The sequence below is a fragment of the Triturus cristatus genome, chromosome 8, assembly GCF_964204655.1.
Source record: "Triturus cristatus chromosome 8, aTriCri1.1, whole genome shotgun sequence".
Taxonomy (NCBI): Eukaryota; Metazoa; Chordata; class Amphibia; order Caudata; family Salamandridae; genus Triturus; species Triturus cristatus.
This window is the reverse complement of record NC_140591.1, coordinates 889,777,345-889,802,593: the sequence shown is the minus strand read 5'-3', so window position 1 is coordinate 889,802,593 and position 25,249 is coordinate 889,777,345. Positions and strand designations below refer to the sequence as shown.

Sequence of the window (25,249 nt, the reverse complement as noted above, 5' to 3'; positions counted from 1 at the left end):
CTGGTTGTGCGCCTGTTGGGGGAGGGAATGGAATGAGGCATCCCCTGATGGGCAAGACCCACAGTGTGTCCTTGTACGCAGATGACCTGCTCCTTTATCTGCGGGACATCTTGACAGACCTTGAAACTCTCTAGGCCACACTATTAGACTTCGCAGTTACGGACGGACTGAGGGTTAACTGGGCGAAATCTACGGTCTATCCTATCAGCCACTCCTCCCTCCGCGAAAGGTGCACATTGTCGACTTAAGCCTCGCTACCTGGGGGTCTGCCTGTATCATACCCGTGTGATCTCTACAAGATCGCTGCAGAGCACTGGCGGGCATATGCTTATTGGTTGGATTTTAGAGGACTCTTCCCCCTGGGGGGAAATCGCATTGGCAAAAATGGTTCTCCGACCTAGTCTTCATTATTACTTTGCCAGTCTTCCGGTCATCCCTCCCTGCTCCTTATTCAAGGAGCCAGATGCTCTGCTTTGCTCCCTTACCTGGGGTAGCAGCCGCCGGCGAGTCACTTTGGTTAAGCAGCAGCTGCCGGGGGACCTGGGGGTCCCAGTCATTAGAGGCATTCTTCCTAGCGGCACAGCTCCAGTGGTTATCTTGCTGGACAGCAGGGGGCTACCTGGGGTAGGCCTGTTCTGACACTGGGCCTTAACCATTACCGTCAATCTGCAGCCTGCTTTTACAGGGACCCCGGCCTGCCTTGACCTATTCAATACAGGTAACTATAGGGAAGGCATGTATGCTCTGCGTTCATCGCCTGTCCCAGTGGCCCAGTTCTACACCACGCTGCTGCCGCTGGTCGGCCTACCCCGAGGTGGGGGCTACTACACTGCCTGGGAACTACAGACTTGGACCGATCACTTGCTTCTTGAGATGGAGTCCCTTTTCTTTGAGGGACAGCTTCTCCCTGTCGAATAGCTGGCGGAAGAGAGCAGACTACTCCTAGGGCAATTGCTTCCTCATAGGCAACTCCTACTCTATTGCTAGCGCCTCTGGAATCTATCTGGGAGTGAGCCAGTGACTCATCCAGTGCTTCACACAGTAGTGACCATGGGGCCCAGTCGACACCTTATTACTTGGATATACAAGGCAATCCAGGAACTGACCCCTGCCCTGCTTATTCAGTTGTGTCACCAATAGGAGGAGGAGTTTGAGAAGCCTCTACATGACAGAGTGGGAGCGCGCCCTGGAATTCCCGAAGATGGTTTCCCAGAACTCTAGCTTTAAAAATGTTTTTTACTGCACCGGGCATACCAGACAGCGCAATTACCCGGAGTCAGTTTGTTTGCCCCCGCTGCCAGACCCGAGCACAACCTTCCTACATGTTTTGGACCCGCCCAGCCCAACACTATTGGAGCGCCATCAGTGTCACTGCGCAAGGTCATGGATCTCCCAGACATCTCTTCCTGGGAAGCCAGCTCGTTAGGTATATTACAACGAAGGAAGCACTACTAAGTCCAATCGTGGTTTGTAGCATTGGCCCTCCTATCCAAACAAGGCCTAACACTGCACTAGTGTGCACCTGAGGGACCCCCTTTAGGGGCCTGGATAGGGGTGGGATATAAGTGGGGCAATGCAGAAGGAAACACACTTCAATTCGAGGTGCGTAGAGCAAGTTGACGCCCCATTTCCCCTGAATGGGCCATGTTACTACTGCGCTTCCTTCAGATTATTGATCATGGCACTACACCCCGCAGTCACAAGCTCCACCTGTGGTGTCTCACTGAGCAACCTCCCTAGGGGCCAAGGCAAGCCTGCCTTCTGGACATCCCCCTCACAGTGCACAAGTATATCCCCGCTGGCACACCGAGTAATCATTACGCGCTCCCCCTCACATATGCCTATAGCCCTGGCTACTCAATCACACACCCGCCTACCCCCCCCCCCCCCTCCACCTGGTCACTAACCCTGGTATAGTACCCCATGTTAGTAACTAGTTCTCCCCTATCATCTTCTTTTGGGTACGCACACAAGTAGGCACCTTCCTTGGAAGTAACACCCCCTCCCCGCCCCCCAAGGCACTTCATGGACATTCAACAAACTTAGCTCTTGTGCTTGCTGCATCTAACGTTGCCTCAGCACCAGTCATGTACCCATTAGGTTATGTCTACACTCCAGTTTTGTGCAAATAAGTAATACTCGTTTGCACATTGAAAACTCAAAGGTTTAACACAAAAAAAATGTGTTTTTTTTCCACGTGGCAAACGCAAATATCTTGTAGTCTATTGCCGAAGCATTCAGACTGTTTACTGTCCTTAGAATTAGCTTTAGAAGCCTGAATTTGCAGGACATATGGTCTAGCCTATATGGTAATATATCTGGGGCTATATTTTTCTAGGTGGTGTGCTAATTTAGGGAGGCAATTTGAATAGCATAGCAAACGTGTTTGGAAGTACTGAAATGAAAATCATCGTCTGACTTTAAAAGTATGGAAATACAAATTTGGGCGGGCACAAAATAAATATTTAGGTGATCAAATCACTGGAGATTGTATTAAAACTAGAGTATTTATTATGACTACTGCAAATATGCCTAGCCCTGGTAGTAAAAAACAGTTAGTAACATTCTAGGAGCGACAGAACTCTATTCATAACTTGATAATGAAGTGAGCAAGTAAGCCTTACTTTCTAAGGTTTTGTTTAAGCAAGAATATGGATTTTTAAAGGTCGACTGTATGTTGAAGTTAAAAAAAATTAGAGATCTGTGTCCTGCTCCAAGTTTACAGTGTTCACTTTCGAGATATGACTGCTGCATTGTTACATTTGCAAGTAATAAAGATATTGTGCTCTCTTGATACAATAAATCAAGGGTGAAAACCATTACCTTTACTTAAAGAATATTAAGAACATTAAGAAATCGGGAGATTAATTTAGACATGGATTCGACTTGACCGATTTCACACCATGCATGCATACATTCCATGGGCCACAGGTCTGAGACATCAGCGGGTAATTTTATATGCAATAATAATCATCCACATTTGTAAAGCGTGAACAATCACCCGTGAGGGTCTCTAAGCGCTGGGGGCCGTAGGGAAGATTAAGCAAGCTATTGCCCAGAGTCACATGGTGCTGGGCTAATCTGACGCCGGGGATCGAACCGTGATACCCAGATTCCGGAGTCAGTCACCCTGGCCGCGGCGCTACAAATTACTCCGACTTAAATATGTGTTAGAAAGATAGTCTGGCAGAGTTTCTCCAGTGGAGACCGCTCAGGAAGCTGTAGACACAATGTTTGTGGTGAGATTTTTACAGAATGTGAGAATTTAACTGAAGACAATATATACTGGATGACAAAATAAGAAATTAGCGGATTGGATGACAACATAAGGAATTAGTAACTGTTTCCAATCACTGTGGTGGTTAGCAAGAAATAAAGAATGCTGAATCAAATGGATATTAAAAATGCAGACTATGAAGCACACTGTGAGAAGAGGAAGGGAAACCTCACAAAGGGAAGAACGTAAGGGGAAGCAAAGGGAGGATAGGACTTTCCTTCTTGTGATCCTTGTGGAGGGTACTTTGTTCACAGGCGACAGATCCTACCTGGGGTGAAATTTAGAGGTGGGGGGGGGGGGGGGGGGGGGGGGATTTGGTTTGCCCCCATGGCCTGGTTTGCGGTTTTAAATTTTACCTTCCTTTTCAGGTTCTCAGCAGCAGACACCAATGTGTCAATTTGTGTATAGCCTCCTGGGGCTATCTGCATCCTGTGGAATCTGGCAGGATATATCCATGTCTCACGGGCTTGGCCTCAACCCTCCGATTCCCCCTAAAATAACAGTTCTATCCTGGAACGTCAATGGCCTGTTGGATTGGATTAAACTCTCTGCAGTGCTCACATACATTAAAATACACAGACCAGCGTTTGAACTATTACAGGAAACCCACCTGTTGTGCCTTTCTAGGCTGCTTTGGGAGCGATAGAAATTTCCACTCTGGGTTTACCTGTGCCTCCAGAGTGGCCATACTGCTACACAAGTCCTTCCCCCTCACTGTTGCCAGACACACACCGATGCTCAGGGGTGCAATGTGGGAGTTGCGGGCCTTCTAGAAGCCAAACATTATAACTTTGTATCTTGCTATGTCTCCCTCCCTCCCCCCACCCCGCCGCAGCAGCCCACTCATCAATCACTGCGCCCCTTTATCTTTTTTTTTTCCCGCTCAATGGGTGCACTATCGTGGGTGGAGACTTCAATGCAGCTTCTGATCCTGAGCTGGATGCCTCCACTGCCCCATATTCCAATAGGCGCATTCGCTCCGCCCATTTGTCCTCCGACTGTGGACTTCTGCGATGCTATGCGCTCCTGGAACCTACCCTATGCGCCTACACCCATCGCACAGCGGCGCACGACACAGAATTGTACAGCGACTTGCTGTTACTCCATGCAATTTGTATCCATTCTCCCGCACGGCGTTTGAGATCACACCCTCTTTTACGGATTTGGGGAACTCAAACTGGTGTCCTCCGCCCTATGTGGAGATTCTGAGCTTGGGACTTGAGGCACCTAGACTGTGCCGCCTTTGTGGAGGAGGAGCTGCAATCCTCCTTTGAATTTAATGTGGGGTCAGTCTCCTCTGTGGCAAAGCTATGGGCCTCTAAGCCTTCTCTACGGAGTAGTCTCAAGCACAAGGTGCGTCGCTAGGAAGCTCTTCGACTAACACAAGTGACCGATCTGGAAGGTCAAATCACTCAGACACCTGCCGCGCAATGCCAGTGGCTCGAACTGAGCTGCAGCAGATCTCTCCGAACTAGGCGAAGCAGTGTTAGATGGCTTTAAAGCAGAGAATATACAAGTCAGGCAATAAGTCGGGCAAACTATTATATTGGCTGGCAACTCATGGCATTTCAGACAGAGTGGTACCGGCAGTCAGGGATTTCCTTGGGCTTCTTCGGGAGGGGCTGGGGGATATGCCCAATTTTTGCAAACTTCTATCAGAAGCTGTATTCCCAGCGTCTACTGCCTCCGCTGGAGATCGCCTATTCTAGATACCATACCGCTGCCATCCATCCCGGATTCCTTGCCTAGGGAGCTTGACCAAGCCCTCATCGTCGAGGAAATACATTTCTACTGTGATGGCGTTGCAGGCCAAGACGACTGCGTGCCCAGATGGATACCTTATCAAATTTTATAAACACTTCTGTACATAATGTGCTCTCAACTAAATTTCTATACAGCCGTGGGGGGGCGTGGCTTGGTCGGCTGCAAGATGGCCGCACATTAAGTGGGCTCTGCCGGCCAAGCTTCAAAATCCGCAATTATCCTGCAGACATCGCGCCTTACCTGTCACTCCAGCGTGTGATACAGCTTCCCCGCAGCGAGCGGCATCGTCCAGAGCTCTTCCACGGCTGGCTGACTGGGGGACATCGCGTGAAGCTGCGCCTGGCCTGTATTACAGCTCCCGTGTGGGCCGCAGCAACTCTTACCGGGGGCCGCGCTGGCTCCGGGAGCCGCCCGCTGTGAGCCAGGATCCGGGATACTACGCTCAGCCTCCTGGTGAGTGGCACCGCATCGGGGGGGGGGGGGGGGGGGTGTCCTTGCTGGCGTGGTTGGGGGTCCGCGGGCCATACCACCTGGTCTGGGTGGTTGCAGCCTTGCCGCCGAGGCTCCATTACACCCTCCGTGGGTCGTTCTTACTGACGGCTGTTGGCACCCGGACCCGGTGACAGGGGCGGCGGCACCGTATTTCCCTGCCGGCCTAGCCCCCTGTTGTGCTTTGTGCCCTCCCCTGTGTGCTTTGAAATACTGCCCGCCTGGGCGGGGACACTCTGCTGGGCTGCCTCTCTGACTTCGTTGGTGCAGCCCTCCCTGCAGCGGCCTTCCGGTCTCGTTGGGCCCGGTCCATCAATCTACACGCTCCATCGCCTGGCCCCCTTGGCTAATCAGTGGCATCTTACACTTAGAGGCCCCACCGACGTGGTCCACTGGCTCTGGATGTGACTTGAGACTGCACCCGCCTCCCGGTGCTCATTGCTGGTCGCTGCTCCCTCCACTGTGCCCTTCCCGCGCTGGGTGCCCCCCCTGTCCGGTCGCTGGCGCTGCCAAACCAGGGGGGCCCCCAGGGCGCTGATTGGAATTGGGAACGCCGCCTGCGCTTTATTCTTCCTGCTTGGTGGGGCTCTCCACCACGGGCGGCGGGGGGCGCTCGTACCCGGCTCACTCATACTTCCTGGAGGGAAGTGAGGGACCGCCCGTGAACGGTTGGCCGCAGTTGTTGGTTGGGCTGCGGTCGAGATCTGCCCCCTCTTAAGTTCTTCCCTCGTCTGGGAGGTCCAAGTGCTGGTGGCACCCACGCACCACGCTCCTCACTTGTCTTGGGTGCTGTTGAAGGACTGCTGAGGGGGGAAGCCCGCAGACGCCTCCACGGTGCCTCCGTCCCGTGACGACGACCTGAAGGCGATCATGCTGGACGTGAAGTCTACTGTTACAGGGATAGCCATCCAGCTGGAGGCCCGGCTGGACTCAGTGAAGGCCCGTGTGGATACTCATAACAATCGCCTGACTCACGTGGAGTCCCAGGATCTCTGATGTGGAGGATGCCGCCTTGCAGGACCGAACGAAGCCGCTACAAATGGACAAAATCTTGGCGGTCATCCGGGAAAGAACGAGGATTTGGAGGCCCGTTCTCGTCGAAGTAACCTCCGCATAACGGGCCTCCCAGAATCGACCAACATCAACCGTATGCAGGACTTTGAGGAGGCACTGGTCAGAGAGCTCTTCGGAGACGTCCTCTCATCTGTGTTTATTGTGGAGCGCGCCCATCGCTCCCTGGGCCCTCGTCCTGATCCCGGTCTACCCCCACGCCCCATCATCGCTAAACTGCTTAATTTCCGGGACCATGACACCATACTCCGAGCTGCTCGGGACAGGGGCACCATCATCCACCAGGGCAATACCCTCTCCTTTTTCCCCGGACTGTACCATGACTGTTCAGGCGGCCCGGCAGTAATTCCTACCTGCCAAGCGCATTTTACAGAAGCACGTCGTCTCATACTCCTTGGCCTATCCGGCGAAGCTTAGGGTCCGCCAGGGCGCCAAGACTCATCTTCCTGACCCTCAGGAGTGGCGCTGGAGTTTGCCAAGATGATCTAAAAATCAGCCCGGAAACCAACGTCTAATTCCCCTTCCGAGGCTGCGGACCGCCTCAGCGATAATGACTGAAGTGACTGTTGATTGCTGTTGTCTTCCCTCCTTTTTATGCGATGCCTGACTCCACCTAAGCTTGGCCACCCTGCCTCACTGCAGGGGGGTATGCCTGGCCCCGCCATGCCCTCACGGGATGATTCCCAATTATATTGCTGTTCTTCCCCTTCCCAGTTGTGGGTTCCTGGGGTGGGGTGAGTTGGTGTCTCAGCCTGATTGGGGGATTGGAGTGGGAGGGGGGTTGGAGGTCTTGCTGATGTTTGCTTTCAGTTTTTTTTAGTATGTGGGACTTGTTTGGGGTGAACGATGGCTCACTGTTTTTCTTGTTGTAGCCCAGGGTGGGTGGGTTGGGTTGTTCTGGTCGGTTTGCTGGGGTTTCTTTTTGGAATGTTGTTTCTTCATGGTACAGTTTGGTCTTTCTGCACTGCCTGCTCATGTTCATTCCTAGACATTGTATTGTGCTTCTGGCTGCATATTTTGCTGGTCCAATGACTCCTCACCCTCTGTCTCCCTGCTGCCATTTATGGGCATTTCCAGTTCCTCTACGGGGGGGGGGGGGGGGGGGGGGGAGGGGGGGGGAGGGGAGGATGGCTTCCGCTTGCTACTCTACGTTTTCCTGGTACTGTCATTTCAGGTTTTGACTGCGATACTGCATTGTGTTACATGCTCTGTTCTGTTTCAGGTCACTGGTTATTCCCGGGCTGTGCCCATGCTGCTCCACTGGTCCCCCCCACCTCCCCTTCTCTGCTGCACCGCTTGTGGTCGGGTCCGTGGCGCACCATCCCTGTTCATTGGCGAGCTCTGCTCCTGGTGCCACGTCCTCCAGTCAGCCACCTGCATGTACTCCCCGCGTTGCCTGGTTGGCTGTGGTTCCCGGTGGACAGCCTCCATCAGCTTGCAGGGCCTGCAATCTATGCCGCGTCTCGTTGCCCATTGAATCACGTTTCCCTCCTGCCCCTGGCACTCGCATGTGGTGTCTTTTGTGGGTGTTGCGCAGCGCTACGCTCTATACCAACCTCTTATGGCTGATATCGTCTGCTGGACCTGGAATGTGCGAGGTCTGAACGACCATCGTAAGGCCAGACTGATTCATGCCCACTTACAGCGGCACAAGGTAGACGTATGTCTCCTACAGGAGACACACCTGCTCCCCGGCTCCATTTCCAGACTTAAAGCGCGATATTGGGGGGAATCCCACTACTCCACCTACTCGTCATATGCCAGAGGGGTCTCAATTTTGTTGTGCAGGGGTCTCCCTTGGCAGATCACCCAGGTGCTCACTGATCCGGAGGGCAGGTACGCAATTCTTCATGGTCGGCTGTTGGCCCAGACCATTACGATTGCTGCGGTCTATGGCCCTAACTCGGACGATCCGAAATTCTTCAACCACATTTGGCACCTCATTTCCCCCTGCGGCGGTCGTCTGGGGCGATGACTTTAATGTCGGTTTGTCGGCAACCTTGGATCGTTCGGGCTCCCACTTGACCCATCCGCGTGCCTCCGCGGCTCTTATGTCTATTTTAGCTGACAATTCTCTTTATGATGCGTGCGTCACCCCCGTCCCGATGCCCGTGAGGGCACCTGCGTTACAGGTGCAAGGGGCTGTTGGTCGCGCATTGATTTCTGGCTGACCTCGCCAGACGTCCTGTCCTGGCTCATTGACGCAGGGCATATGGCTTGCCCCTTCTCCGACCATGCGCCGGTGTGGATCCGCTTCCGCCCTCCCAATTCCCTGCGGCGGGTTTTTACCTGGCGCCTTCCCTCAGGCGCCCTCCAGGACACGGCCTTTTGCGCGGACGTCCGTACTGCTATATCCAACTACTTCGAGATAAACACTGGATCTGTGGACTCCGCCTCGAACTTATGGGAAGGGTTTAAGGCCGTCATTCGGGGGCGAATGTATTTCTAAACAGGCTGAGGTCCTCCGCTCCATCCGCACCTCCTTGGCTAGCTTGAGACGGAAATAAAAGATCTGGATGCAGCCCAGGCGGCCCACCCCAGTCCTGAGACGCTGGCGCCAATACGTCTAAAACACACTGAATTCTCGAATGAGGCGGCCCGTGAATGGTCCTTTTTGGGGTCGGGCTTGTCGGTTCGGTGAGGGGGACCGTCCGGGGCACACTCTTGCTAATCTTTGCCCACCGCTTCTTATATTACGGCCCTCAGTGATGGAGGCCCGTCTAGGACAACTTCTACGGAGGAAATCCAGTCCCACTTTCTGGACTTTTATTCTCAGCTCTATTCGGCCGGAACTCCTTTGTCACGGGAGGACTTTGAACAATATTTCGAATCTATTGCGCTTGTTTGGTTGGAAGATCATCACCGGAAATTTCTTGATGAACCCTTCTCCAGGGAGGAACTACTTGCGACCATCAATAGCTTACCCGGGAACAAAGCACCCGGCCCGGATAGTTTACCAGCCTCATTTTACAAAATGTATGCCGATCTTCTTGAACCACAACTATCGGCTATGTATAATAAGACCCTTGATACGGGTCTCTTTCCGTGTCGCTACGTGAGGCGATGATAACCTTGCTGCTTAAACCCAATAAACCTGCCGACCGCCGCAACTCCTACCGCCCCCTTTCCCTGATCAACTTTGATAACAAAATTTATGCCAAATTGATCGCCTCTCGCCTGCTATTACTCATGCCCCTCATAGCTCTCCCCGACCAATCAGGTTTTATCCCCGGTAGGGCAACCTCACATAACCTCCGAACATTCTCAGTGTTACATCAGATTAATCCTAACCTCCCGGCTGTGGCTGCCCTCTTAGACGCAACAAAGGCTTTGGATACGCTGGAGTGGCCCTTCTTGTTCTATCTCTTGCCGCGAATGGGCTTCAGCGAACTCTTTATGCGTAAGGTTAAACTCCTTTACACTAACCCTTCGGCGCGTCTCTGTATCAATGGCCAGGTTTCCAACCCAGTCTGCATTGCTCATGGCACACAGCAGGGGTGCCCTCTATCGCCCATGCTATTTGCCATTGCAATGGAGCCCCTGGCTGCTAGGCTCCGGCAACACCATACTCCGAGGAATAGGCTTTTCGTCCTGCTCCCTCCTAGTCTCCATGTACGCGGACGATGTTACCCTATACATCTGTCATCCTCAGGAGAATTTAAGCCCCCTGGTCAGGGAAATCATACGTTTTTGCAGGCTTTCCGGTATTCAAGTGAACTGGAGCAAGTCTGTCTTATTCCCCTTGACTGACGCCACCATGCCATTCACACCGGACTTACCCTTCGTGTGGGCTTCTGGCCCCACGCGCTATTTGGGCATCTGGCTGAGTAGAGACCTGGATGCAACTTCGGGCGTGCGGTCGACTGGCTGGAATCTAGGATCCTATCGTGGAGCCCCCTTCCGCTCTCTGTGGCGGGCCGGATCGCAATCACCAAGATGGTGGTCCTGCCTAAGTTTCTTTATTTGTTTTTAAACATTCCTATTCCTCTTACCACCCATTTCTTTAGTAAATTACGCTCCCATATCATTTCGCTGGTCTGGGCGGGCAAGCACCCAATGGTCACATATGACATCCTTACTCTCCCCAGGTCTGCCGGTGGTATGGGCGCACCGGATTTCAGGATCTAGGCCTTGTGCGCCCAGGCCAGTTTTCTGCATTTTTGGATACATCCTACTCCTTATCGGCCTCATGTCGCCGCCGAGACGGGTTTAGCTTCCCCTTGGCCTCTGTCCACGACTTTGTTCGTTCCCGCGGTGCGCCCTCAGGCGGAGGTCAACACGGTTGAGACGCTGCGTTGGGCTTGGTCCGGCTTACGCTTTCCAGCCTTTCCCAGCTTTCTGCCAATGCCGTGCCAATAGTGAACCATCCAGATTTTCCCCCACTTCAGCCTTCTGGCACGTCTAGGCATGCGGCCCGTTTGGGTTTGAGGACGGTGGCGGATCTTTACCCAGATAACTCTTTCTATTCTCTTCCCGATTCCTCTGGGCCGCTGGACACTTATTTTATCAGCTGCGAGCTATATGTCGGGAGCTCAACCCCACATTCCCCCAACCCCCACCTACCATGCCGGCACTGGATCTCGTGTATACGTCCCCGACGCCACGCAAATTGGTTACCAAATAATATGCGCTTACTTTAATGGCCGCCACCATCTCTTCGGATCAGGCGCGGGTTGCGTGGGGTGTGGATCTTGGTGCTGACATTTCGCAGGAAGACTGGCAGTACTGTTGTACCCAGACAAAAAAAGCTTGTCAGCGAACTACCAGCTCCGTCTGATACATTTTAAGTACTTGCACAGGTTGTACCGCACCCCTGTTCAGCTCCACAAGCTTGGGCTCATTCCAGCGGACGTATGTGTGTGTTGCGCTGCCCCTTACACGGACTTTGCACATTTGGCGTGGTTATGTCCTAAGGTTTCAGAAGTCTGGCGGCTGGTGTGCTCCACCATTTCTGACATCACCGGCGCCTCAGTGTATCCCGACCCTCCCCTGTGTCTCCTTGGTTTTGTAAAATTCTGCCCCGATGCTTCCCGCCGCCTGATTTTGATGCTGCTGGTCCTCGCCAGGCATAGAGTGGCCATATGTTGGGGTCGCCGTCCGGCTCCAAAGGTTGAGAGCTGGCTGGAGGACACCTCTCGGTGTCAGACTATCGGAGTTCTGGGACTTATTGCCCATCAGGTCCCGACCCGTAGATATCTGGGGCCCCCTGGTTACCTATCTTCAATCCCGTTCTCTGTCCAGGGGCGTTTCCTCCCACGCTCCCCGCCGGCTCTGTGCCCACGGCAGCCGTCGGTGCTGGTCAATAGCTACCCCCTCCCCTTCCATGGACGCCCCCGCCTTTCTGATACTCCCCACTGAGGCTTTCAGCTTAGATGTATTCCCCTTAGAGCGGAGGAGCCTCTGAGTGGTGGAGCTGTGATTCTGACCATCATGCTTTTTTCTGCTCGCAGTAGGATGTGGACTACTAGTAGCCAAATGCTTAACTTGACATGTTGTTTTGAGCCGGAGTATTGCACAGTGTATTGTGTCTGACCTGTTTTTTCTCAATAAAGGTTTTTGAAAAATGCAGTGTTAAGGCAGGGGTCCTTCCCCCCCCGGAATTGGACTGTGCCAACATTGTGGTCCTGCCTAAGGCAGACCTTCCCAGAGACTGGTGCTAGTCATACGTCCAATTTCTCTTATCAACACTGATATTAAGATATATGCGAAGGTGCTGGCAACCCAACTGCAGGAGGCTGGCTTACCATATGGTGCACACATTTACGTGAAGCACCTTGCACTAATCCAGCCAAACCATATGTTGATTTTAGTGGTATCAGACAAACATTGAAAACTCTCTAAGTGGTAGCTGTGACGAACAGCCTTCAGGTTTAGTCCAGGAGTGTTAAGCAGCTTGTTTTACCAGATCTAATAATAGTGTTGATCAAATGAATAAAACTGTGTATTTATAAAAATAGGTCTATTATACAACTCTCACTAACACAGTGGTATATCTCCTACCAAGAGATATCAACACAAATGCACAGAATACTTCAATTGTAAATAGATAAGTAAGCACATTACACAGTGGTATCCAGGGGGAGACTAAACCATATACTAAGAAAGTGGAACGCAAACTGATAAAACTCAGGACTTGGACCAGGAGACTCAAGAACTGTGGACACAAGGAAGATTGGAGAGTCACCCCACCCGTGGATACCCCAAGAATCAAGATACCTACACCAGGGAAGCCGTGTGCAAAGGTGCAAAGGGATGTCAGAAACCACCATAGAGCACAATGGAGGACTTCAGTAAAGATGCCGCTGGCGAAGACTGTGCAAGAGTCTGGTGGAATCCAAGGGTGGATTCTTGAAGAGAAGACCCTGCAAGCAGAGGGGACACTCAGAGTTGACCAGGAGGTACGAAGAGCAATGACTACAGATCACGGAAGATGCAGGCGTGATGACTGTTTTTCTTGCTGCAGCAGTGAGGACCAGGCGACACTGTGGAAGACCAGGAGCCATGCACAACCTTTTCCACGTCAGAAGTAGAGAACCAGGGTGTCCGGCGTGAGCCCAACAAGCCTTAGCAATAGTAACAGATGTGGAAAATAATGAAGGAACAACGTTGGGACCAGCAAGGTCCAAGGGACTCACCAAGTGCAGGAGGGTCAAAGCAGGCCCCAAGCAAGCAGGGGAGCCCACTAAAGCAAGAGAAGACCCCTGAGGGGACCCACAGGCCCAAGGCGCAGGAGTTACTAGAGGACCTCAAACAACTAACCAAAGATGAAGGCCCATGGTGAAGATGCAGTGAGGACCAAGATCTTGGCAGGAAGAGATACTGAAGGCTGGAGCTTCTTGTAGTCAGAAAAACTCTAGGAGTGTTTAGCCAACAAGCCTTAGCAACAGCTAGTTGATGCGGGGCACAAGGGTTCGATCACAGACTGTTCTGACGAGGGATACTGGCCTCAAAATTGCAGAGAAGACGGGTCAGGCCTCGAGGGAGTTGCAGAACCACCACCAGCGTTGCTGAGCACTTTGAAGTCCGTGGGACATTGGGAGCAGCAGACCGGTCAGCTTCGCTGCGGTGCATGCAAATGCAGGGGCGTGACACCTTGACTCCAAGGGAGATTACTTCAGGTGTCCTTGATGCCAAAGGTCTGTTGAAGATCCTGGAAGAGACAGACACATATATCTTGCAGAACAGCGGGAAAAGGAGCAGCAGGAGTCTTCCTTGATGCAGTCTTGGTTCCAGGTGAAGTCCAAGTGTCCAGACGGTCGAAGAGTGACATGGTTTCAGTGTGGAGTCCTATCCCAAGAAGAATCTGAGGACCAACTGTAAGATCTGCTTTTATGGTTACCCCGACATTTTGCTTTTGCCGTTTCGGACTAGACTGACTGGGATCCTGCTAATCAGGACGCCAGTCTGTGCTTTCTACTCTAAATTGGTATGGTAAGTACTTGGGTACCACCCCAGATTGGACACTGGTGTACAGTTATCAGTCCCTAGTATATGGTACTAAGGTACCCAGGGCATATGTACACCAGAGGTCCCCCATGGGCTGAAGCATGTATTATGCCACCCATGGGAAACTCAACTTGTAACTACAGGTCTGCCACTGCAGCCTGTGTAAGTTGGTGCTAGCACCACTTACGAAAGATATAGGTTTCCCTATATCCAAGGTCACTGCACTATGAACCGAGCGCCTTGCCTTCAGGTTTGTAAGGCCTGCCTTAGGAGTGACTCATAGGTTTTAAGTGCGAGGGTACCCCTGCATGAGGAGGACACCCCTACAGCCTACGGAGTCCATTCTCCTGGGTTGTGAGACAGCCCTATAACAGAGGGGCACAGCGTCATTACGCGATGACCATCTCGAACCTGGCTGTAACATACCCTATCATTTTTGGTATCAATCGTGTTGGAATCATACCCCCACATCAAACGGTGTGGGAGGTATGATTCCATGCACTGTAAAGCTCCTCCAGGAGGCCCCAAGTGCTCCCGGTACCAGTCTTCTACACCAGGACAGCACAACACGGATGCTACCAACCAGAGACACGATTCTGCCCTCCTGCTGCTGAGCCAAGCTCCAGCAGGGGAAGGCAAAGTAAGTATCCTGTCACAGGGAGGTGTGACCACCTTCCAGACTGGGTTTAGTGTATTTGGGCCGGGTGGGAGCGCTTGCTAGCGCCACTCAGTCTGCTTGAAAGTACCCCCCCCCCCCCACTCCTCCTCTCCTCCCTCCTCTCCCCCCCACCCCCTCCCCGGAGAGAACCCTGAATTGTCCCAACCCTTTCCTTAGATTCATCGTGGGACAAGATTCATTTCGAGACCCCACTTCTACTTCGACTGTCTGAGCACTCTGTACTTCGCTCTGGGCATCAAGGCTGCAACTGGGAAGACTCCTGATCTCGTCGCCCTGCTAGTCTGCTGCAATGTCTGTGCTCCCTACAGGAACCTTCCAAGACCTGTGGGCATCCAAGAGACCTGAAGGAATCTGTGACTGGGGGTGAGTGTCTGAAAAGTTTGAACACTGTCCATCATCTCCTTGTGTTTGACCTGAAGGAATCTCCATTGAAGTGGAGTCACTGCCCTGATTCTGCAGGCACCGCAACAAAGCTGACCAGTCTGCTAATCCTGGGCTCCCACAGATTGAGAGGCTTGGCAACACAGTTGGTGGTTCTTCATATTCCCTCGAGGTCTGCCCTGTCTCTCACCAAGTTTGAGGCCAGTATCCTTTGTCAGGCCGCAGGAACCTAACCCCTGTCCACCACGTCGACTTGCAGTTGGCAAAGACTTGTTGGCCTCCTTCCATCAAGATCTTCAGGCTACAAATAGCCACAACCTCAAGCATCTCCTGTGACCAAGATCTTCATCCTCACCACATCTCTTGCATCGTGGGCTTGCATCTTTGGTCAGCTGCTTGAGGTCCTCTCGCGACACCAGTGCCTACGGCCTGTGGGTCCTCTTGAAGGTCATCTTTGACTTCTTTGGGCTCCCCAGATTGCTCAGGCCTGCCTAAACTCCCCTGCTTGTGGTGAGTCACCTGGACCTTGCTGGTCCCGACAGAACTTTTGCTTTTCACATTGTTTGCAGTTGCCAAGGCTTGTTGGTGCTCTCAACGGACACCGATCCCGCAACTCTCAACATCCAACGTGGGGCAGCTCGTTAATGGCTCCTGGTCTTCCACAGTGTCGCCTGGTCCTCACAGCTGCATCTCCAAGGTCACCGTCAGCTCTCATGCAACACTCATCAGTGGGCATTCCTCTTCCATGCCTCCTGGTAACTCCAGAGTGGCATAGACAGTCCTCCCGGCTTGCATGTACCTCAACTTTAATCTACCTTTGGATTCCACGGACACTGGCATCTTCCTGAAGTCCTCCACTGGGTTCGACGGCGGTTTCCGACACCACTTCACACCTATGCACCCAGCTTCCCAGGTGTAGATATCCTAGTTCCTAGGGTTCCACGGGTGGGCTGGCTCTCCAACCTTATGTCTTCCAAGGGGTTTCATCAGGGTCCAGACTAGTCCAAAAACACTTCTGACACCAGCAAAAAGTAACCATGAAAGCAGATCCGACTGACCCAGGCCCTCCCATACTTGATTGACCCCCAACAATATGGCTTCATGCTGGACATACCACTGCATCCGGAGGGCCCACTGTTTTATCCCGGACGCAGGATCTAGAAGGCACACTGGCTCTACTGCTTGTCGGTTTCACCAGGGCCTTCGATATGGTCTCCTGAGACTTCCTGGACAGGGTCCTCCATAGGGCCGGGTTGAGAGGCACCCCCCGACGTATGGTCAGTCTCCTTTAATGTGCTCCTGCCCGGATGAAAGGGGTCCTTTCCCCCTCCCCATCAAACTGGGCACGTGCCAGGACTGTCCGCTCTCCCCACCATTCTTCGCTTTAGTGTTAGAGCCCCTGGTGTGGCTTCTTAGATGCGGTGCTCAGACCTGGGGATGGCGATGGGGGAATGGCTTTGAAGATTTAATCGCCCTGTATGCAGATGATATTCCTCTGTACTGGAGGTAACCACCAACCTCATGCTTAGGTGTTTGAACCTCCTTGCTTGTACGGTGACAAATCGGGGGAGAGGAGTTGACCTAATGGCTAGGGCGCTCGACCTCGGACCTGGGGAACTGGGTTCGAGTCTCGGTAATGACGCTGAACATCCTGTGATTCTGGGCAAATCACTTAATCTCCCCGTGCCCAACAAAAAAATGAATGTGTGTCCTCATGTAACGTAACTGGTGCTATGTAAAGCGCTCTGATACCGGATTGGATTCGGGTCAAGTTTGCGCTATATAAAACTCTGCAAAAAAAAAAACATTCAGTTAAGTCTTGGCTGGTGGGGGTAGTGGAAACACGCAGGGGAGTCTCTAGTTTCCCAATATTCTCGTCTGCCGTAATTCAAGTATCTGGGTATTTATGTCTCCCCCCTTCCCAACCTAGGCCCTTAATCTTCATGAATTTACGGAGACCCTGGACCGTGACCGATGTTGATAGTCCCTTCTCTCACTCAACCCATTGGGACATATTGCCCTATTCAAAATGGTGCACCCACAGCGCTATTTATACATCTTGGGGAATTATAAGTAGTTGATAGCAAAACACAGCCGACATGTTTCGCCCGTGTGGCCCGATGGTCGTGGGCATTCTCAAGGCAAGTAATCCAGTCCCATGGCAGTCATGTGTGGCGGTCTCTGTGGTCCCAGGAAAAGTTTTCCTGGGACTGCACAGACTGCCACGGCCATTGGGCCACACGAGCGAAACACGTGTCGGCTGTTTGTTGCTTCATGTGTGAAATTTCTAAATAAACACCACGTTTTGAAATGATCATTGATTTCTGGAAATTATTCCACTTACGACAAACTCATTAAGAAGGCACAGTCCTCTATCAACTACATAAACTTGTACTTCACAATGGCTTCTGGGTATAGCCATTTATGAGGCACGTGTCACTATCAACAAAGGGCCCGCCCAGAGTCTGCCATCTTGGGAAATTATCCCTATGTAATTCCCCGCAAATGGATTTGTTCCGACTACTAAACTTACTGCTTTTATATGAGCGGGAGGTAAGCACAAGATAACCTTCTCACAGCTGTGCAGATCTAGGTTCTATGGTGGTGTGGGTTCTCCAGATATTTATCTTTATTATCTAGCTGCCCACCTATTTCCTATTAATGACTGGTTCACTGGGGGCTGGGATGACCCTGCTTTTAGGCTGGAAATCCACGCAGTGGCTCTTGATGGTTTGCCAGACCTTTCCTATGGGATGCGCCTTTCTTCTGCGTTGTCAAAGTGCACCCAGGTGTCCATCACCTGCTGGAAGGCTGCTCTTCGTTTTACCTGCAAGAACCACAGCCCCACCGAGAGGACACCCTTGTGGCAGGGAACTTGGCCCTCCCAGGTTTCTGATTTAGAGGGGTTTGTTCCAAATGACCAGACCGGGATCTCCTATCTGGGGAGGGGGGAGGGGGAAGGGGGAGATGCATACAAGGGAGGTCCCTTGATTTCCTTTCAAGACCTAAAGGATCGCTACGCCCTGTCCAATGCACAGTTATTCAGTTTCCTTCAATAAAGTAATGCCCCGCAGGCACTGGCTCTCCCACATAGCCACCTTCCCAAATACAACGCCCTGGAAGCCAAGATTTTCCTCGGACACCTGGGGAGGGGTGCTATCTCCTTAATCTACTGCTCACTGGTTATTCACGCTCCGGACGGCATCGAGCGAAATAGACAGAGATGAAGCTCCTGGGTGGGAGACCTCGATGAGGATGAGTGGAGGGAGGCATGCATTCATGGTGCCCGGGGAATTAGCAATCTTTTAGCAACTGCGAATGGTCTAATTCAACAATCTTCATGCAACTTGCGTTACCCCGCTGCGACTGCACCACTTGCTGCTCACGCTGCCTGCACACATTGTGCGCTCCCAGCGGCAGATTTGATCCATATGGCATGGAAGTGCCCAGCGCTACGCCCCTTATGGGAGGGAGTGGGTTGAGTACTCTTCAATGTCCTGAGGCACCCCTAGAGCTGACCCACCGTAATGTATTATTGGAGGATTCTGGAGGCCCGAGGGCAGAACGCACCTTTCTGGGGGGGTGATTGCCTGGTCGCCAAGAGATGTGGCATGCAACTGGAAGTAACCCACGGCATCCACGATTCAGTGCTGGCCTCAGGGGGTGGACCGATCCACGCACCAAGAGAAACCTATCTTTATGGCCTGTGGCTGTCCTCGTCAAAACGAGCAGGTGTGGGGTAAACTGTGTTGCTACTATGGTTTGTCAATATGATGCATTACTTTCAAGTCAGAAGGCTGCCATGTCTCATTAGATTGCTATATACAGGACGTCCCAGTTTTGTAATGCTATGAGTCTTGCTGCGAAACAACTAATAAAGTTAGCAATTAAAATAGAAAAATAAAACAAATTACCTGTGCGGTTGTTCCCAGCAACATCCCCTTGAAGGTCATCGTCAAAGATCTCTCTGCCATCTTCTACATAACCAATGCCATCTATGTAAAGAGGGACATAAGCAATACCATAAGTCATTTAAATTGGACATCTGCTCCAGGGAATAGAGGATCAGGCCCCCCACAGGGCCTTTCTGGTACGAGAAATGTTTAGATATACATCAACGAATCGTTTTCAAAACCATTCATTTGAGAAAATTAACACTGTACTTTCTGGTTATGCCTAAAGCATCCATTCTTACTATCACTTGCGTAACATACAAAGTCCTGTAAGAAACAGTCCTCGGTTCCTTGCTCTTTTAAAAACCCTTATCTTCTGTTAGGTTTGCAAATCAGTGTCTTCTTAATTATTTCCGCTTCTAAAGGAAGCTAACATTGCTTCACACAACTTGTGTTCTCTACCGTCTTGTGTGTACATCAGGGTAAGTGGTTATTGTTCCCAGTACGAGTGACAAAATCCTCAACGCACACTGTACTACATACACCAGCCCAGGGGGAAATCTCCTTAATGTTTGGCTGGGGCTGATGGAAGCATGCTTCTGGTGGGGACGGTATGAGATTGAAACAACTCAAAAGTATCACTGAACCTTCTTAAATCTATATCGGTAATCACCCTATCCATCACCTCAAAAATATACTATATTTGCAAAGAAAAGGATGTCGCAAATGCAGTCACACTTTCGGCCACCACAGCCATGAGAAAGAGTTCCACAGCATCACCGATAGTAATGAGCTGAACAAACTGCCAACACTGGATGCAAAAAGTAATTCTTGGGGGGGGGGGCGGAGAGACAAGAGTGTCTTGGCTGTCTGTGCAGAGGGATATGCTTGGTAAGAAGACTATACCAAAGGGGTCAGGATAGCACAGAATCAGGGTCCTGGCAACTCATCTAGGCACAACACGCTAGTTTATTAAACAAGCATTTGCAATGCAATAGGTCTCGCATTTACGAGAGTTTGAGCTATTGGTATTATAAATGATAATGCCTTTTATTTAGGTTTTAAAACCAAAACATAAATAAAAGGCAGTCATGTACAGTAACAATAGCTCAAACTCGTGTAAGTGCGAGATTTATTGCATTGCAAATGCTTGTTTGCAGTTATAGTTTAGTTTCTCATGCAGGGTTGAAGTGTTTGTTCCGGGCTAATGTGGTTTCTTATGGTAAGTTAGTGTGGCTTATTCAGGGTTAGGAATGTTCCTTGCAAAGATATCTTGTGATTGCTCTGCTAAAGGTCAGCATTCATCTAGGTTTGATCAGACCCTATCAGCTCCTACCGTATGTACGACAGAGCTAGCGCTGCAGCCTCCAAGCTGAGACCATAGTGGCGTGCTGAAAATTGATTTATTCCCTCATAAGCATGGACTGCTTATTCAGTGCGGACCATCAGTAAAGGGAAAAACTCCAACCACAAGCAAGCAGTATCCCTGCTCAAGCAGACTCCTCTTTCCTTGGCTGTAAGAAGCACCTGGAAAGTTTGGGGTGCAACATTTTAGTGCAACCTCCTAATAGCCATCTTCTCCAGACAACCTGTAGCCAAGACACCACCTAAAAATAATGAAGGGGAACGAGAAACAATAATCTCTTATGTGGATCTAAACGTTTCCAAACACAGCATGCACATTTTAATTTTCTTTTAAAACAAGTCCTTTTACGTCTAACCCTAGTATCAATTAGTTTGCTAGCGCTCTTTCTAGGTGTCTGTGTTCTCTATATTTTCTATTGTCGCACTTGTTTGTCTTGTCAGGACTCGGGGGCATCTTTCTTGTTGAAAAGTGCATCATCAATATCCCATATTTATCGGTTAACAAAATCTTTCATTGCTTGTATCTGTCTGTGCCCTAAAACATGGTTTGACTTATGGGGCTACCCCTGAAAACATTTATTCCCCAATGGCCACATATCCAGAAGACTAAATACCCCCTGCAGAAGATCTGCATAAGGAAATCTCCACCACAGAAATGCAAGGAAACAGCTCAGAATACAGAAGATTTTTGTATTTCCCACCTCTGTGTAAAGTGAGAGCTTATTCTGCACAAGATCAAATCCTGAATGAGTGCGAACATTTTGCAACTAAAGGATTCTAAACAGAGGTCTTCAGTCGAGAAGCAAAAAGGTAGGTCTAAATATACTGGTCTAAACCTTCTGGCGCCTTTTGCTGTGCAATATACAAAGGCTGATAAAGTGAAGAAAAGGCAGATTGTTTTCAGATTTCAGGGAAAACTGCTCTTTTACACAGGGGCAGTTGTCAGTTACTGCTTTTTTCCAGCCAGGTACTTCAAGATCCACCTTGCACCTTCTACCAAGAGCCGATCAGACTTTGATGATCAGTACAACTAAAACTTAAGTTTAGACTACTGAAGTGCCTTATATAACAGCCTATTGAAAAAGTACATCTAAAGACTCCTGAGTTTTCAAAATGTGGCAGTTCGTGCAATCATTGGGCCAAGGAGACTAGATCATGTCTCCGCCACAAAGAGATTTTACACTGGATTATTTGTGCAACTTACCCAGTGTAAGGTGGTGTGCGTCAGTTATAAACCCCTGTATCAACAGGTCTGTTCCTGAATACCTTATCTACCAGATTTCAATCTACAGCCCTACTCTGAACCTCCGTAATCCTAAACAGGCTCATGAGTCTCTCACGCCACTGAGCACTCATCCACAACCTGGAAACAAGTAGACGCTTATTTGACAGGCCTGCAAAAGTTCATCCTCCTATCTTGCCAACCAACACAACCTCCTCGAAATAGAAACCACACAATCCCACAAACTTTCAGTCTCTTGCAGACTATATCAAGGTTCAGTTCCCACCTTACTCGCCATCATCTTCAGCCTCAACATGGAACCTCTGTATTCATATCAAGTTCCATCAATACGCAGACAACACTTAGACTTTCCCTCAAAATCTCATCAATCAATGACATTCAGCAACTCAAAACCTGCCTCACTCTGGATTTTTGTAATTTAGGTTTGTACTTTACATCAAATTCTGGATCAAAGATCTAATTCCTTTTCTTCGCCAACAACTCCAAACAATCACAGATTAAGGCCCACTTCTCAAGTGTATCTAGATGGTTACACCCCAGACTGACATACTAAGAAAAATCACTTGGATCCAAACTCGACACAGATTACATATTCAAAGACCAAGTCAGTAAGAAAATAAAAAGAACATGGTAGCAGCTCAGCCGCCACGGGAAACTGAAACCCTTTCTTCTAGAAGCCGATTTGTAGACCAACAGTGGAAGCCCTGGGCCATTCCCATTAATACAGTGGTTATGATCTGCATAACAAAAAACAAAAGAAATACAAGGCTTTGTACATCTTTACACCCAGGATGTAAAATAACATATCCAACAACATAATTGCTTCGCCCCTGCAAATATCAAAGAAATTCAAGACTTTTCAGCAAACATTAACAGCCCGACCTACCTTCCGTACTGCAACCCCCCCCCCACTCTCCAACACACATACTCAGATGCTGGTTACCTACTAGTTATTAACTCAATGTAAATATGGTCACACCTCCTGGTCTACTGCCCATTGTGGGCATTTCATTGCTTCAAAGGTAGGTAAATGCTAGGTAAAGCGCACTACATACTTCAGGGTGGCTAATCCTTTCCCACCCTGGGCCATAATATGCACTGTACCACAGGACCGCTATGGACTTTTGCACCACATCTCAAACCCCTGGGGATCTTTGGGAGGGGGGGGGGAACAGAGTATCAGGAATCGACAGAAGCATCAGCCCAGAAGTAGGTGAGCCAAACAATGCACCTGGATGAGTGTCCCATGCCTACTCTTATTTTTAAAAGTGGGTTGACTTTCAGTGAAAAGGAGGTGGTGCAATTTCAAACCGTGACTCCACGTTTCACTAATGCACTCAGCACACTGTGGCGCAATCTGGAATTGAGAGTACTGTCCCGGTCTGTGACAGGCACACTCAGTCAAGGATTTTTTTTATCATTCAGTGCCAGCCTCCTCCATTTGGAACACCCACCCTATGAAATGTTAAATGCTCTGCCTCTATGCTGGAATTTAGAAAGAAGGTCAATACTGTCCCATCTGGCTAGGATGCCTTTAGACCAGCGCCAAGAGACCCTTCAGAACATAGCAGCTCTTTAGCAATATAAAGAGTCATTCAAAACGTAGCTCCATCTACCATATAGTGTGTACGTAGGAGTACATATTTGAGAGTCCCACCTACTAGCAGACTACTTGCACACTGCTTGAGAAATGTAAAAACATAGGCCACGGTCATGAACCCGAAGAGCAGCGAGTACACGGAGTACGTCTCAAGCAGTCCTGGGCATGCGAGGACATTCCTTCCCATGGTGCATTTATTGCCCTTAAATGGCGCACAAAAATAAGTGGGGCCTGAGGCATTCCGGGCATGTAATTATGTAAAGAGCTGGAAAAACTGCACATCATTCACCACAGGAGGATGGCTGCTTTCAGTACTTTGAATAATGAATTCAAGTAACGAGGTATCTATCGAACGCTCTCGCACTTCACTTGTCCTACTGTAACACCCTTAAAAATGCAAGTGTGCCGTGCCTTTCAGAGACTAAGAAACGAGCCCTTAGAGGGGACAGAGCCTCTTCGGACTGACATGAACCCAATCTGTCAACAGGCTGCAGCCAGAGTCTGGAGGGCAGGTGATGAGCAGTGGCCACAACATAAAAGGGCCGGAAGTGGAACGTCCTGCTCCCACTCCGCTTTAAACACCGATAAATCATGCAAGGGGAAAGGGCTGCAACGGAGAGCGCGAGCTGCTATAAATAGAGCATGCATCAAAGATTTTAGGGGGGGGGGGGAATGCCGCGGGGGAATGGTGCAGCATAACACCCACCTCCGGGTATCTGACAAACGGCTGCTGCGCCCCTTCCAAACTTGCTTCCCAAAGAAGGTAACAAGAGCACATTGCTTCCTGCGGCCCCCGCAAGCGTTTTTTCCTCTGTAAAGTGCATATCTGCTGAGGAACTTTCCTCCCACAATAGCCACCCGGGAAGTATTCAACGTCACGTGCTCGCCGTATCGCTGTGCTGGTTCTCTTCAGCACCAGTGTCCGTGCTTTGTCGGTCTTTGGTTAATCCATGTGTTCAGATATCGAAGGCCACAATCTCTTGTGCGCAAGATCACACTTTCACCAAATCTTGGAGGATTCAAATTTGGAATAGTTGTATGTCTCTTATCCAAGGTTTTGCAGCTAGACTTCAGTCATAAGACAAGCGCTCGCCATGACGTATTTGCTCGGCTTTTGCTGCCGTCCCACTTGGACGGCCTCGCCTGCCAGAAGGTTTCTTGTATTTATGGGGCCATGTGTTTGGCCCCATAATGATAAGAAACCTTTTGCGACGCAAGAAAGGCAGACGAGCCCGTCCAAATGGGACGGCTCAGAAAGCCGAACAAATACGTCACCTACAGCTCTTTTCCAATGGCTGGCCATCGTTTAGCATAAACGGTGACACCGGCCAATGGAAAAGAGGGGCAGGGCTTAATGCCCCTTACAGAAAATACCCCATATCATTAAATCTCGCCAGCGAGACTGCGCAGCCTATGCTAGCGAGACCTAAAAAGAGTTGATCTAAATGCTTTGTCCTCTGTTCGAACCTCAGGAATAGGAAAATGACAACTGATAATGCTAAACAATACTCAATCAAGCACAGTCTTGGCAAAGACAGACAGAATAAGCTAAAGTCCATTCCCTAAAAAAAAGGCATGTTACAACAGTGAAACATCAGATAACATTAGCCAATGTCTTTAATTTGGTTGCATACGTTTATAAATGGAAACTCTGGCAAATGTTTAATGAAGCACCCCACCACTCTTGAAACTGATTGAATCACAAAGCAACAAAAACCCAGACACATTTTAGAAGAATTTAATTTGTCAGAATAGTACCATCATCCACAATCCAGTCATCTTCCTGACGCTCACGGACCATCTTCGAGTACTCTTCTTCATTAACCTCATCGTAAACACTGGTAAACTCTTCAACCTACAGAAGCAAGAACATCCTGTAAATAAACAGTTACTACGTTATCACAGACAAAAGCAGGCACATCAGGGTTTTTGTTAGTTTTCTTAACACAAACTGCTGTGCTTGCTTTTTGGCTACATGTTGTAATAGATGTACAAACTATTCACAATAAAAAACAAAAAGTTCTCGTCTCAAACTCCATTT

At 50.1% G+C, this 25,249-nt stretch overlaps 1 protein-coding gene across 1 annotated transcript in view; it reads right to left on the bottom strand.

The window, feature by feature from the left end:
- The window catches only part of POLA1 (DNA polymerase alpha 1, catalytic subunit), a 2,011,520-nt gene that overhangs the window by 1,902,508 nt on the left and 83,763 nt on the right, over positions 1 to 25,249 (bottom strand). The window contains exons 3-4 of the mRNA XM_085622423.1: positions 24,967 to 25,063; positions 19,022 to 19,102 (exon numbers count right to left, since the gene is read on the bottom strand). Of these exons, the coding sequence (XP_085478549.1) occupies positions 19,022 to 19,102; positions 24,967 to 25,063 (178 nt within the window). The remainder of the gene's footprint in view (positions 1 to 19,021; positions 19,103 to 24,966; positions 25,064 to 25,249) is intronic.